The sequence below is a fragment of the Gossypium arboreum genome, chromosome 11, assembly GCF_025698485.1.
Source record: "Gossypium arboreum isolate Shixiya-1 chromosome 11, ASM2569848v2, whole genome shotgun sequence".
Taxonomy (NCBI): domain Eukaryota; kingdom Viridiplantae; phylum Streptophyta; class Magnoliopsida; order Malvales; family Malvaceae; genus Gossypium; species Gossypium arboreum.
In genome coordinates, this window is record NC_069080.1 from 11359093 (window position 1) to 11372177 (window position 13085).

A 13085-nucleotide genomic window follows, 5' to 3' on the forward strand; every position below is an offset into this window, starting at 1 on the left:
AAAAAAATAATGAAAGAAGAGGCATTAAGAGCCATAATCACATCATTACAATCCGATTGAAGTACTACATTATGCATTATTATCTTTTACTCACTATTAGATGATTACTAAGAAGAATTTTAATAAAATACTTAGGTTTTATAGCTTCTACCGCATCATATTCATGTTCTTAGATTTGTTTTATTTTTTAATAATTTTGAATATATTTCTTTATGAATTATTTGAAACAATGAATAAACCGATAATTTTATATTTTATATTTGATTGAATGAGAAGTATTATGTATATGTAACATGTAGGCTGATTATATATAAATTGCAGTTAAGTAAATGATTTCCATGTGGCATATCTTACAAAGTTGTCACGTGTAAATACAATAAAGATTAAAAAGAATTATGTCTTGACTTCAATGAAACAGTGGTAAGATCTCTTGTCAAACTTTTGTTTAATATGGTTTCAATTGTATTACCCCACCCTTAAATATTTAAAAATTATAACAAGATTAATTACCATAAAAATGGGAAAGGTTAATATTTTATTAAGTAAATTAAAATAGTTGATGTTAAAATATTGGATAAGTAAATGAATAATTTAATTTAGTAAAAGAGAAAGATTAAAGAAAATATATTTCAAGTAATAAAAATAGTTAGGGATATTTCAACACAAACTGCAAAGGGGAATATTAATTACAAAAAAGAGTAAAAAGAATATAGCTTTTCAAAGCTTGACTTCCATTGGTATCGTTGGTTTTATCCTATAATTACTGTCTCTCCATACTAAATCCAAATACATTCATTTTCTTTCTCCTTGTTTTTTAGTAGATATTTGCTTACCACTGTGCCACGGAAGTGGAACACAAAGAAGTAGAAATATGGAAATGTACAAAATTTATAGATAAACTGATGAAACATAATTGATATATAGAATCAGTCAAGTATAATTCATTTAATAATAAATCAATAATAATATTAGACTTTTTTTGTACTTAAAAGATACCAAATTTTAACATGCATTTGGTAATAATTTTGATTAAAATTAAATCTCAGTTTTTAATTAAAATAAAATCATCATAAATTCATACAATACACACTATTAGAGACTACTTGTGTAATCTTTCCTAATTTTTAAATTGAAACATACCATTCAAATCAAATTAAACTCTTATAATTTATTTTTTCTTTTCTATCTATGATTATAAAATACATAATTTTAAATTAAGTAATTATGGTAATAATTTAATAAAACTAATGGAAATTGGAAAGGTAAATGTTAATAGCCGAATATTATGCATAATATGTCGATGCGTGGGGATAAAATGAACTTATGAGAAATTAATGAAAGTTTCAAAGCGTGTATCAATATCATTTTCTTTAAAGTTTTATTCATCCCTACCTATATTTTAATATGTAAAAGAGTTATTAGCAAATAAACATTAAGGATATAATGAAACCTAATGACTGTCTACATTTTGCACTAATGAAAACAGTTAACTGAGCATTGAGTGGAATATGGCAAGAGTATCAATTTCTATAAAGAACTTCTGCAGTAATTATTTATAAAACAATTTAGGAATATTAGGAGATAGAGGGGAATAAAAAGAAACGTGTTTTTGGTGTACCAAACAAATGAATTTCGATTCCTATTTATAGAAATTCTCATATCTTTCTATAGAGACATAACTATCCAAATGAATAAAAACTTTGAATAACTCAATGAGTATTTATAATTTTTAAAATTAAAAATCAAAATAATTTGACATAATTTTTAATAAAATGATAGATAAGTAAACATTATTTTTTATTAAGTTAATGACGGATATGCTTTCCTTATTTTCCTTTTAGAAGATATTGATTACCGCCCAAACTGAAAGCTATATAAAACTTTCTTTTAAAACTTTAACCAGAATTTTCGCAAAAATAAAAATAAAAATAGAATGATTAGGTTACACTTCGCATTAGATTAGTTATTTATTTGTATTAAATTATAAAATAAAAATTGAAAGTTAAAATATGCTCAAGTTTCCTATTAACTTTGTACATTTAAAATTCAATTCTTCTATTTTTATTTTGAGGATTTAATCATCTTAAAAAATCTTTCTTGAAGATACTCATTCAACTTTTCTGTGATAAACTATTTTTTCATTGGAATAATATTTTTAAGAAAACTAAAATCAATATTTTAGTTGAAATAATTAATAATATTATCTATTTAGACTAACTAATTATAATATAAAAATAATCAAATTATTTTAAAATTTTAAAATATATAGATTAAAACTTAAATTTCAACATAATATTGAGAATAGAAAAACAAAACAAAACAAAACAAACTGAAAATCACATCTCAATCTGTAACTCTTAATACATTTAAATTATATAATAATCACCTAATATTTTAATAAAAATTGACAATATTTACTATTTAAATTAATTAATAAAAATATTAAATATTAAATATTAATTTTGAACATGATAAAAATTTTAAAATTTAAATTAACCACTTCTTGAAACTGTGAGCCAAATGTCAATAGAAAAGATCTTTTGACTTCCTGTTTATATATAGTTTAGTTTAAGCTTCCAATATCTAAATCTAATTTTTATACAAGACTTATAATTATTTAGTCCATTTTTATATTAATAATATTAATATAAATCAATTAAAATTTAATTAATCAATTTTTTAACATAATTAATTTTCATTTTTAATTTTTAATGTAATATATATTATCTAATTTATACATGTATTTAATAAAATATATTTTGATATAATTCAAATTTTAATATTTAACTTAATTTAAAGCAAATTTTATAAAAAATATTATTAGCTGATTAAGCCATTAGTTTATAGAATTCTTTTTTTGGCCATTAGTTTATAGGTCGACTCTTTCCATGTTTCAGCATGCCCTGAAAAACAGAACCGTACTCTTCAATTGATGAACAGACAATTTTGCCGACGACAAAAATATAAAAAAAAGTACATATGGAATTCTTCTTTTTTTTTTTTGGGAAATTTGCATGTGTAGTCGTGATTCACAAACTTGCTTTCAATTTTCATGTCACAATTGCTGAAAATTTAAGATTACAATGGCCCCATTTCCCATACACATTTTATCAACAAGACTTTTTGCCAGAGCCACACTATAAACAGACATCCACTTTGACCCCACACTCCACCTTCATTACCATTCATCAAGAAAAAACAACGCCCTAAATAGTTTTAAAAACCCCTAAGAGCTTTTCACCAATTCCTCAACCCTTGTTTAAAACCACCTTTGTTTCCCACATAGGATCGCCCCTTTCTCGATTCTTACAATATTTCTTTACACCTATGGACTGTTTTTTATCGTCGTTACAGAACATATTTACGCCGCAGATGGAGCGGCCACGAAATGGACTGCCCCAGCTTCAGAGAGTGCCGCCAGAAACGGCTGCAGGTTAACGGTCTCTGTCCCTCCTTCAGCCGCGCTGGTACCATAATCAAGTGACTCGTCGTTGTAAACGTCCCACCATTTCTGAACAAGCATCTTAATGTCTTCTCTTTGCATGTTATCCTCCTTCCCTGTGTACCTCCAAGGCTTTGATCCCTGTTTTTAATCCCATGATTCAGTTATCAAGACCCATACCCAACGCATCATCAAACATTAACACCAAGAAATTGATATGGGAAAGCGTAATAGTGAACAACTTAGTACTTACCGCAGCACAATAGTGAACAACTTTCACTTTTTCAAGCTCCACATTCTCGGGATGACGCCATAACATGGCGAGAACAAGGTTGTAAATTAAAGGAATCGGCTTGTAAATGTCCTTAAAGAACATGTTCAAAAAGTCCTGCAATAGACAGAATGTCAAAATCATTATAGTTTTAACCCCACACACACTCATTTTCCTTAAATTTTTTAAATAATAAACAGCTTCCAATTCAAGACTTGCCTGCTCTGCAAATGGGGTAGGTTGTGTGATTTTGAGAGTCTTCAAGAGAGATTCGTAAGTCACAAGGCTGGGCTCAAACACGAACATGCCAGCATTGAAGTAAAGTGCAGGGCGATTTCCCATCTCGGTGGGCCACTTCACCTTGTCAGGGCGTTGTTGGCAGTAACCGATCTTGTATTGTGGGGAGTGGCTCCATGTTTTCTCACAGAAGCAATCCATTACTGCGTAGAAATGCCCATCAGGCAGATCAAATAGGTGATCGATGTTGTCGTATACCTGAATGTCGCCGTCCAAGTATATCATTTTACTGTACTCCACGAACTGCACGCATGAAATTAATACCCCCACTTAATTGAAATGATTAATTTTGATTAAACGTAAATCAACGACAAATCATTGTCACTAAGCTCGGAATCTCAAAATGTAAGTCGGCCTTAAATGACACTCTCAGCTATCGATCAGATCTAACAGTCCTTATCAAATAAGGGGTAATCTCGTAAAAAACAAAGGATTTTCATGGCAGCTCTCGAAAGTTAAAACGTCATGCAAAGACTATGCAAGCCAAAATACATGACATACATGAGAGTCCGCCACGTGTATAATTGAAACCAGAAAATTAGCCACGTGTAATAGTTACAAAACAACGTACGTACCTCCCAAATACGAAGCTTGGAGTAATTGATGACGTAATAGGCCATGGCGAACTGGGTCTGGTTCTCAGGCGGGTAAACAGGTTCGATCTCTCGGACGATACAACCCTGGTTCTCCAGGATCCGCCTATGCTCCTCAGGCACGTCGGGTAAAACAGCAACCACTAAAGGGTACGCCGATTTCACTTTCCTCAACCCTTTGGCTAACCCTACAACTCCTTTGACGTAGTCCCCATTTCCGGCCAAGAACGTAACATATGCACGATTACGCAAAGTGACTTGTTTAGCGAAAACGTTTGATTTATCACTGGGTCGAACCAAGTCAGGGGGGGCCATGGAAATGTAGCTTGCTAGGGAAGGGGCGAGGACAAGGAAGAAATGGTTAAAATAGGAGTGAAGAGAGAAAGATTTTGTGGACTGCCTTTGCCGAGGTCTTTTTTCTTTGAAACAATGGGGATGGTAGGTGCTGTTTAAATAGAACCTCGCCTCTGAACCTAGACGGTAAATGGAAAAAATATTTTATGTTACGGGTACGGTAATGTAGGAAAGTGCACCGTACACGTGTCATTAGATGATCCAACGGTAGGAGTATTGGTTCCCAGAAAGTTCTGGATAGTTGCCTATATTAGCTCTACTTTGTTGCAAATTGCATTGGAAGGCGTTAGAAGGTCTTTGTTTATTAGAGGTTAATTTGTCAAAAAAGGGAGAGAGTTTTAGTCACCTGTGATTCGGTGCAAATGTAGGGGGTCACGGTTTTGTGGCTTAAATCGAATCTATATGGCATGATGATGTTAATTAAAAAAACAAATAAAAGTGTCGATGGTCATGATCTGATCTGACCATATGCAAAGATGGTTTTAATTATTTGGTGGCTAAAAATTAGCAATGTAAGATTTAGTGTTGCTTTGGTGATAAACTAAAATTTCTGACCATAAATAAATAATTAAACAGAAGTGGAAGTGGAACCACAAATACTGATATTGTAACTTTCTAGAATTTCTATTAGGGTCAGTAGGAAAAATACATATTTGAATTGTTTTCATTTTTATTAGTGTTGAATTTGTACTTATATTATTCTTATCTTCCTCTGTTTGAGTATTTGAGGTAAAATTAAATTATCATTTGTATTTGTTATAGCATTATTTTTAAAATATAATCTCTCTTGACAACACATATTCTATAGTATACTTACAGGTTTTGAAGTACTAGCACCACTTGTTCTATGTATTATACAGTCTCTTGGTATTGATAGATCTCTTAAATATAATAATTTTGGTTGAATTTTTGCAGCAAATTTATTAGGTTCAAAAGCTTAATAATTTTATTATTTATTTCTTTAATTTATACTTCTGCAGTATTAGTATATTCATTAATAGAAGTCTAACTTATTGCTAGATCTTCTGCTAAATCATTTATTTCAAAATTTTTTGTTTGAATTATTAAACATAAACACTCTTCTATTAGAGGATCTGTAATAGATTTAAAGTAATTTGGTTTAACTTTAAAACCTATTACACCAGTATGTAAATTAGACTGAATACTCCCAATAAGTGCTTTTATTGGGTTTTCAAACCTTTTATCTAATAAAACTGCCATTGTAGGTATATCATGACCTTTTTTAAATAAAGCTCTAATTGTTATCATAATTATACCTAAATGTATATATCTAACCTGAGGATATTTCTTTCTAATTCTTTCAATTTTATCTTTAATAAATAATGGAATTTCTGTTATTCCATCTGTAGTATCTTTAGCGACTGTATTGCCACTAATTTTTTCTGTGCCTTTGACTCCATATCTTCAATTTAGAAAATTTATATATTTCTTCTTCAGAAATATGATTTTTATTTATTTTTTCTATCATTTTATCAAAAAAGTCTTTTTCTTCTCCGATTAAATTTCCTAATTTTATATTCTGTTGTTCAGATTTAAGAATTTCTTCTAATTAGTTTTTAGAACTACTTCCTACATTAAACATAAATATATATTCTTCATCATCGAATCGAGTCTTTTTGATATTAATTCATATAATATCTCTTGAGATTTATTTCCTCTTCTAAACATATTTCCAAATCTTGTTCTTCAAGAGTTTTAATTTTTTTTTTGCATTTTTCCTTTATTAGGACAATTTGTTGCTATACAACATTCTTCGTCACATATAAAACATTTACATATTTGTTTTTAGATTTTTAGAGGCTTTTTTAACAATTTTTTCTTTTATTATAATCAGTATTTTTTTTATTTTTGGTTTCCATCTAACTAATTTATATTTTCTATTTTTCTTTCTATATTTTTTATAAGTTTTAGGATGTATTGATTTACATCCAAATTTTCACTCATTTTCTAAAATTTTATTACAATGTTTATCACTTAATTTATTTTTAACTTGTTTAGAAGCTTTAGTTTGTAAGCAATGTAAAGTTATTTTTTTTGCAAAATTTATCCTATTACCTATAGAATCTATAATTTTGGTACTACTCTAACCTTTTGCTATGTTATTCTAGATAATTTACATATTTTCAGTATACAAATTTCATTCAATGGTGGTGGTAATTTATAAAAATATTAATTTTTCAAAATTCAATGTTTTTATTTTTAATTTTGATATTTATGAAAAAAATTTTAAATTTTTTCTAAATATTTAATATCACATAATTCAATTTTCGATAATATATAATTAGATATACTATGTTGATCTTTTTATCGAAGATGGTGCCACTGCCAGCAAAATCAACAATGTCATATATGGGCGCAGAATGACGGCTTTAAAACTTGGAAGCGGAACCACAAATACTGAGATTGGTAAGTATTGGGACAGTGTAACTTTGTTTTATGTATATTTGAGGCTAATAAGTATATATTTTATTTTCCCAATTAGGAGAGAGAGACATTTAAGGTTTTAACTCTTTAAAGAAATAGATGTAATTTTGTGTGTGTTTCTTCAAAACATTGAAGATTAAAATATTATCTATATTATTTATAAGCATAATAATTTATTTCACTTTCTAATTTTATAAAAAATTTATTTTATCCATTTATTTAATTTTTATCTTTTTTAACCCTTAAACTTATTATTTTGTCAAGTCACCTCAAAATGGATAGATAAATTAATGTATTTTAATTTTACTAATATGGCATACACGTGGATGACACACTATCATTTAATTATATTTTTAAATTTTAAAAAAATCAATTAAATGTTTACATGTCTTCCACGTGTATGTCACGTCAAAAAAGTTAAAAATGTTAATTTTTTCATCCATTTTGAAGCGATTTGATAAAAAATACAAATTCAAGGGTTAAGAGAGGAAAAAAATTAAATAAAGGGTTAAAATGACTTTTCATATAATTGGAGGGCAAAATAAGTCATTATGCCTATTATATATAATTATTCTGATTGAGTTGATATCATCCTTCAATTGGGTCCCAACTCACTTGTTAAATTACCAATTATTTTCAAGATAAATTCTACTATTAATCCTTGTGCTTTGCAAAAGTTGTAGATTTAGTCCACATATTTTAATTTGATCAAATTTAGTCCTATACTTTTAAATTTATCAATTTTAGTCACTTTACTTTTCAAAATTTTAAATTTTAGTTTTAACCCAAATAGTAGCAATTAATTTTTTCAGTTAAATTCAATTATTAGTCTTGTACTAAGCGTATAGTTGTATATTTAGTCTATATTATTTAATTGGATCATTTTAAGTTGGTATACTTTTTCAAAATTTTAAGTTTCGATCTTAACACAAATGACCGTTGTTGACCATTAGCTGAATTTTTAGTGAACATGTTAAAATAACAAGCTGACATGTCATTAAAAATATGATAATATGTTTATCACGTCGCATTTTGAAATTAGCAGAACTTAACTGAATGAATTTAATAGTTCTCATTTGGTGAGGACTGGAATTTTAAAATTTATAGAAGTATAAGGACTAAAAATGACCAAATCAAAGTATAGGGACTAAATCCACAACTTTGCAAATTATAATGACTAATAGCAAAATTTAACCTTATTATAACAAAGTAATAATTATTATTTTAAGGGCATTTTTATATTTTGTAAAGGAAAAATATATGTATAGAATGAGATTGGAAATAGAGTTGATCATGGGTTAAGCCAGCCCAAATCGGGTTCGGGTTGAATCAGTGCAAAAATTTAGGTTTGGCTCGAAAAATGAGCCTAAAATTTTGCTCAAGCCTGGCTCGACTTGCCGCATTAATTTTTAAGATTATTTTTTGCATAAAAATAAATTTTCAAAATAAAATACATCAAATAAACAAAAAAAATTAAAATAAATGTTTCTTAACAAATTGAAAATACATATAAAAAAGTTTTTATATTTAAATAACGCTAACATAGTTGCAACGACAAGCAAATGCATCTCAAATAGTAATAAAATTAACAATAAAACAATAATTATATAATATCCAAATAATAACAACAATATAATAGCAAAATGATAGCAAAACAATAACATAATAGTAACAAAGCAGCAACATAACAACAATAAACAACATCATTAATTTATATTTTTATTCACACTCTCCCACTTTTTAAACGGATATTCAGGTATGAATGGATGGTCTGACCCATGATCAGAATTAATTTGAATTCAATACAGTATAAAATTTACACTTAATCTTTACTGTTAAACTACAGTCATATTTAATTTTTATCTCAATTTTAATAAATTTATTATATAAAATTTATTAGAGTTGAAAACTAAGGTTTTAATTTTAAATGAACCAACTCTTTCAAAGGCAGATAAAGGCAAAATGTCTTTTTAGCATTTTTAAATTTCAAATCAATAATTAATGAGTTCATTAAAACAAAATTTTATTTCTATTTACTTAAAGTAATTTCTAATTTTGAGAAAAATAAAGATAAAATTATTTTTTTAAAATGAAAAGAAAAGTCAAACCAAACATTAATTTTTACCCAAAGTCATTTGCCACTAAACCACAAGTTTGATTAATTGATTCCAAATCCCAATCATTAAAACTATTTTTTTAAAATATTAATAAATTATATCTTAATTTAAAAATTTTGTGAATAAAAATTGTATTGTTCTTGCGACTTTAATTAGCATGAAATCTTGAGTAATTTTGTATAAAGATTTTGTTCATACATGTGGCCTTTTTTGGTCAAATTTTGTATTAAATTAATTCAGATTGTTTGTTGGGAAATAGGAAATGAAAAGAAAAAAAAAAGAGGAAAAATATATATATGAGAATTGCAAACGGGAAGTGCATGTCTTAATCTTTGTATTTAAAAAACTTACCTTGTTTCCATCAGCCAGAACAAGGTCTAATAATATAATTTGTCCACTACTGCAATTAGTATATGCTTTTAAAAGAGGATCTTTGATTAAATTAAAATCCTTCCTTATTATTATTTTTTTCTTTTCCAATTTGTTTGAGGGTTCATTATTCTTTTTTTACATTTTTTAAAAATGATTTTAAGTAATGTGAAAATATAGTTGGTAGGTGCACCTAGTTTGGTGCAATGTCCGAGCACTACCCTGAATCCTTTTAAAGTATTAATGGTAACGTGTTCCTAAAATTATGCTGTTCTGTCATGAAAATAAGTGTTGAAGATTGATTTTTTTTAGATGATAACTTTTAAACTTATATATTAGAAAACATATGTTGAACAAAAATGCTTTAAAAACGTGCTAATAATATAATGATAAATTACAACATGGACTATTTGACATAACCCTTGATTTGGGAATAATATGAAGGGTAAATTACACTAATAATTACTCAATTTTAGGGTAGTTGACAAAACAATCATCTAGGTCTCATTTCAGTCACGTAACTTTTGAAAAATGACAAAACAGTCTTTTGTGTCGTTTTCCGTTACAAAAGTAACGACAAAGTGACATGGCAAATGACGGCTTGCTTAGTGTCATTAACCGTCCAACTGGCCAGTTAGCACTAATTTAAACACCCTTTCAGCAGCCATTTAGGGTTTGAATAGTAGATTTAGAAGAGAAGAAGAAGAAGGAGAAGAGAAAAAAATGGATATGCCTAGACTAATTCTGGTGTGTTACTGTGGAAACCCAGCCAAATTAAACACGTCTTAGTCCAATGACAACACAGGTAGGAGGTTTTTTGGGTGTAAGAAATTTGGGAGTGGGTTTTGAAAACCATGTCATATTTTTGTAACACTCCTAACTCGTATTTGACGCCGGAACCTAATTACAGAGCATTACCGAACTTATAATTGAACAAATAGACATTTCAATTTCATCTTGCATTCAAATAAAAAAACCATTTATAATCAATCATAAAGTATCTTATATGGGCCCTCGAGGCCAAAAATAAACATTAGAATCAAGTCGGAACTAAACCGGAAGCTCGGAGAATTTTTTCGCGAAATCACAAAATTTCTCCTAAGTGCAGGGGACACACGCCTATGTGCTAGGCCGTGTGTCACACACGGCTAAGACGCATACCCGTGTCTCTGCCCGTGTGAACGAAAATAGGCCATTTTCCAATCCATATTTCTCACTCAACTTGGTACCAACCTAAACACCTCAACTTACATATAATCATGGCATATTTAAACATCCAAAAACAATCAATAACAAGTTTATAAGATCACACACAACCATGATACTAATAGGCACTATAATTGGCTACTTTAAAACATACCAATTAAACTTCCAAAATCTACCTAAATGGTCAAACACATATATGAGACTTTGTGCCAAAAACTTAACATGTATACCACATCTCAAATTCAACCATTTGGTACACAAATACCAGTTTACAAACAAGACATTCACTTGGCAACCATACACCACATATCATAAAGCCATTTACACATGTTTATGTAACAAAACAAATACCATTTTCAAGCCAAATCAAATGGCTAAATACACAACAAGACATATAGGCTACCATTTGTCAAAATGACCTATACATGTCATTATAACCAAAATTATAAAACCGCAAATACCAATATAGTAGATAAATAATGTGATGAAATCTCTGCCAACTTTCAACCTTAACGAGCTTCCGATATCTAAGTACAGAAAGAAATTAACACAAATTAAGCATGTAATGCTTAGTAAGTTCATAATTCAAAAATAAAGCTTAACACTTCAATTTATAAACATAATCCACTTTAGTCAATCCAACATATCTTGGCCTTAGCCTAAACAACATTAGACTCTCAATTTTAATTATCACATAAACTAAAAAATCATCTCAAAACATCGTAGCATAAGTACACACTGCTTAAATGCATTCACATTTTCAAGCATGTGTCTAAGCATATTTCGATCATCTAATAACTCGTACCTTTTCATGCTTTTATAGCAATTTTAATTGAAGCATTTGAGGATCTTTCCTTCTTCTCATACTTGTTTAACCACAATTTAAGCAAGTAAAACATGGTATATCACAACTCAATTTGGCCCAAAAGCCTAACACATAATCATTAACCAAGTTAGCCATGCCATGTATTCATATGTCATAAGTATATATACCATTTCCACGTATTTCGTATACATACCTGTACTAGTTCGTATTGAACTCATATAACCTCGTAACAGAACTGTGCCCATTGAACCACTTAGAATAATACCAGATACACGGGTATCTCGCATACTATGTGCCAACATGTAAATCAATTCACCATTAATAGGTTTCATTTATTAGCTAAATACAAAAGCAATCAATATTAGAATGAAATTATAACTTAATCAAATAAGATTTCAGTTCTTTTGATAATTCAAGTAACCTTAACGCAAGATCTATTAGTGATGTGGCACCCGGTGCTTAGCAGAAAATCGCAGAGGAGGTTGCACCCAGCGCTAGTCGGATTAATCGACGATATTGAATGTGAGCCTAGCTCTAGTTGAATAATCCAACGATATCTGCACCCAGTGCTAGTCGGATATATCGACGATAATAATTGTGAGCCCAGCTCTAGTTGGATAAACCAACAATATTTACACCAGTACTAGTCGGATATACCGACGATAATACTTGTGAGCCCAACTCTAGTTGGATAAACCAACCATATTTGCACCTAAAGCTAGTTGGATATACCGATGATAATAATTGTGAGCCAAGCTCTGGTTGGATAAACCAACAATATTTGCACCCAGTGCTAGTCGGATATACCGACGATAATAATTGTTAGCCTAGCTCTAATTGGATAAGTCAACGGTAATTGAACCCAGCGCTAGTCGGATAAACCGACGATTATGTGACCAGCACTAGTCAGACAAGCTGACAAAGATTGCGCCCAGCGCTAGTCATACATATCGACGAATGTACAATTATTAACTTCCATAAATCCTTATTCATTTTCCTTATCATTAATTTCATAATATGCATACATTTTATATCAAGAGCTAATTTAGTATTAATTAATTTAAATAGTAATTAGAAATAAAATTTAGTTTGAGTACACGAACTCACCTCTAACTCGCGTGGAGATAACAAACACTTAATCCAATACTTTGTCTTTTCCTCGATT

At 29.1% G+C, this 13085-nt stretch overlaps 1 protein-coding gene across 1 annotated transcript; it reads right to left on the bottom strand.

The window, feature by feature from the left end:
* Positions 1–3028: 3028 nt before the first annotated feature.
* LOC108472415 (galactinol synthase 2-like) lies at positions 3029–5073 on the bottom strand. Its single transcript, XM_017773928.2, has 4 exons — positions 4586–5073; positions 3933–4253; positions 3696–3830; positions 3029–3583 (listed from the first exon to the last, which is right to left on the bottom strand). The coding sequence occupies exons 1-4, from the start codon at positions 4916–4918 to the stop codon at positions 3362–3364; spliced, it is 1011 nt and encodes a 336-aa protein (XP_017629417.1). The 5' UTR covers positions 4919–5073; the 3' UTR covers positions 3029–3361.
* Between the last annotated feature and the right edge of the window lie 8012 nt (positions 5074–13085).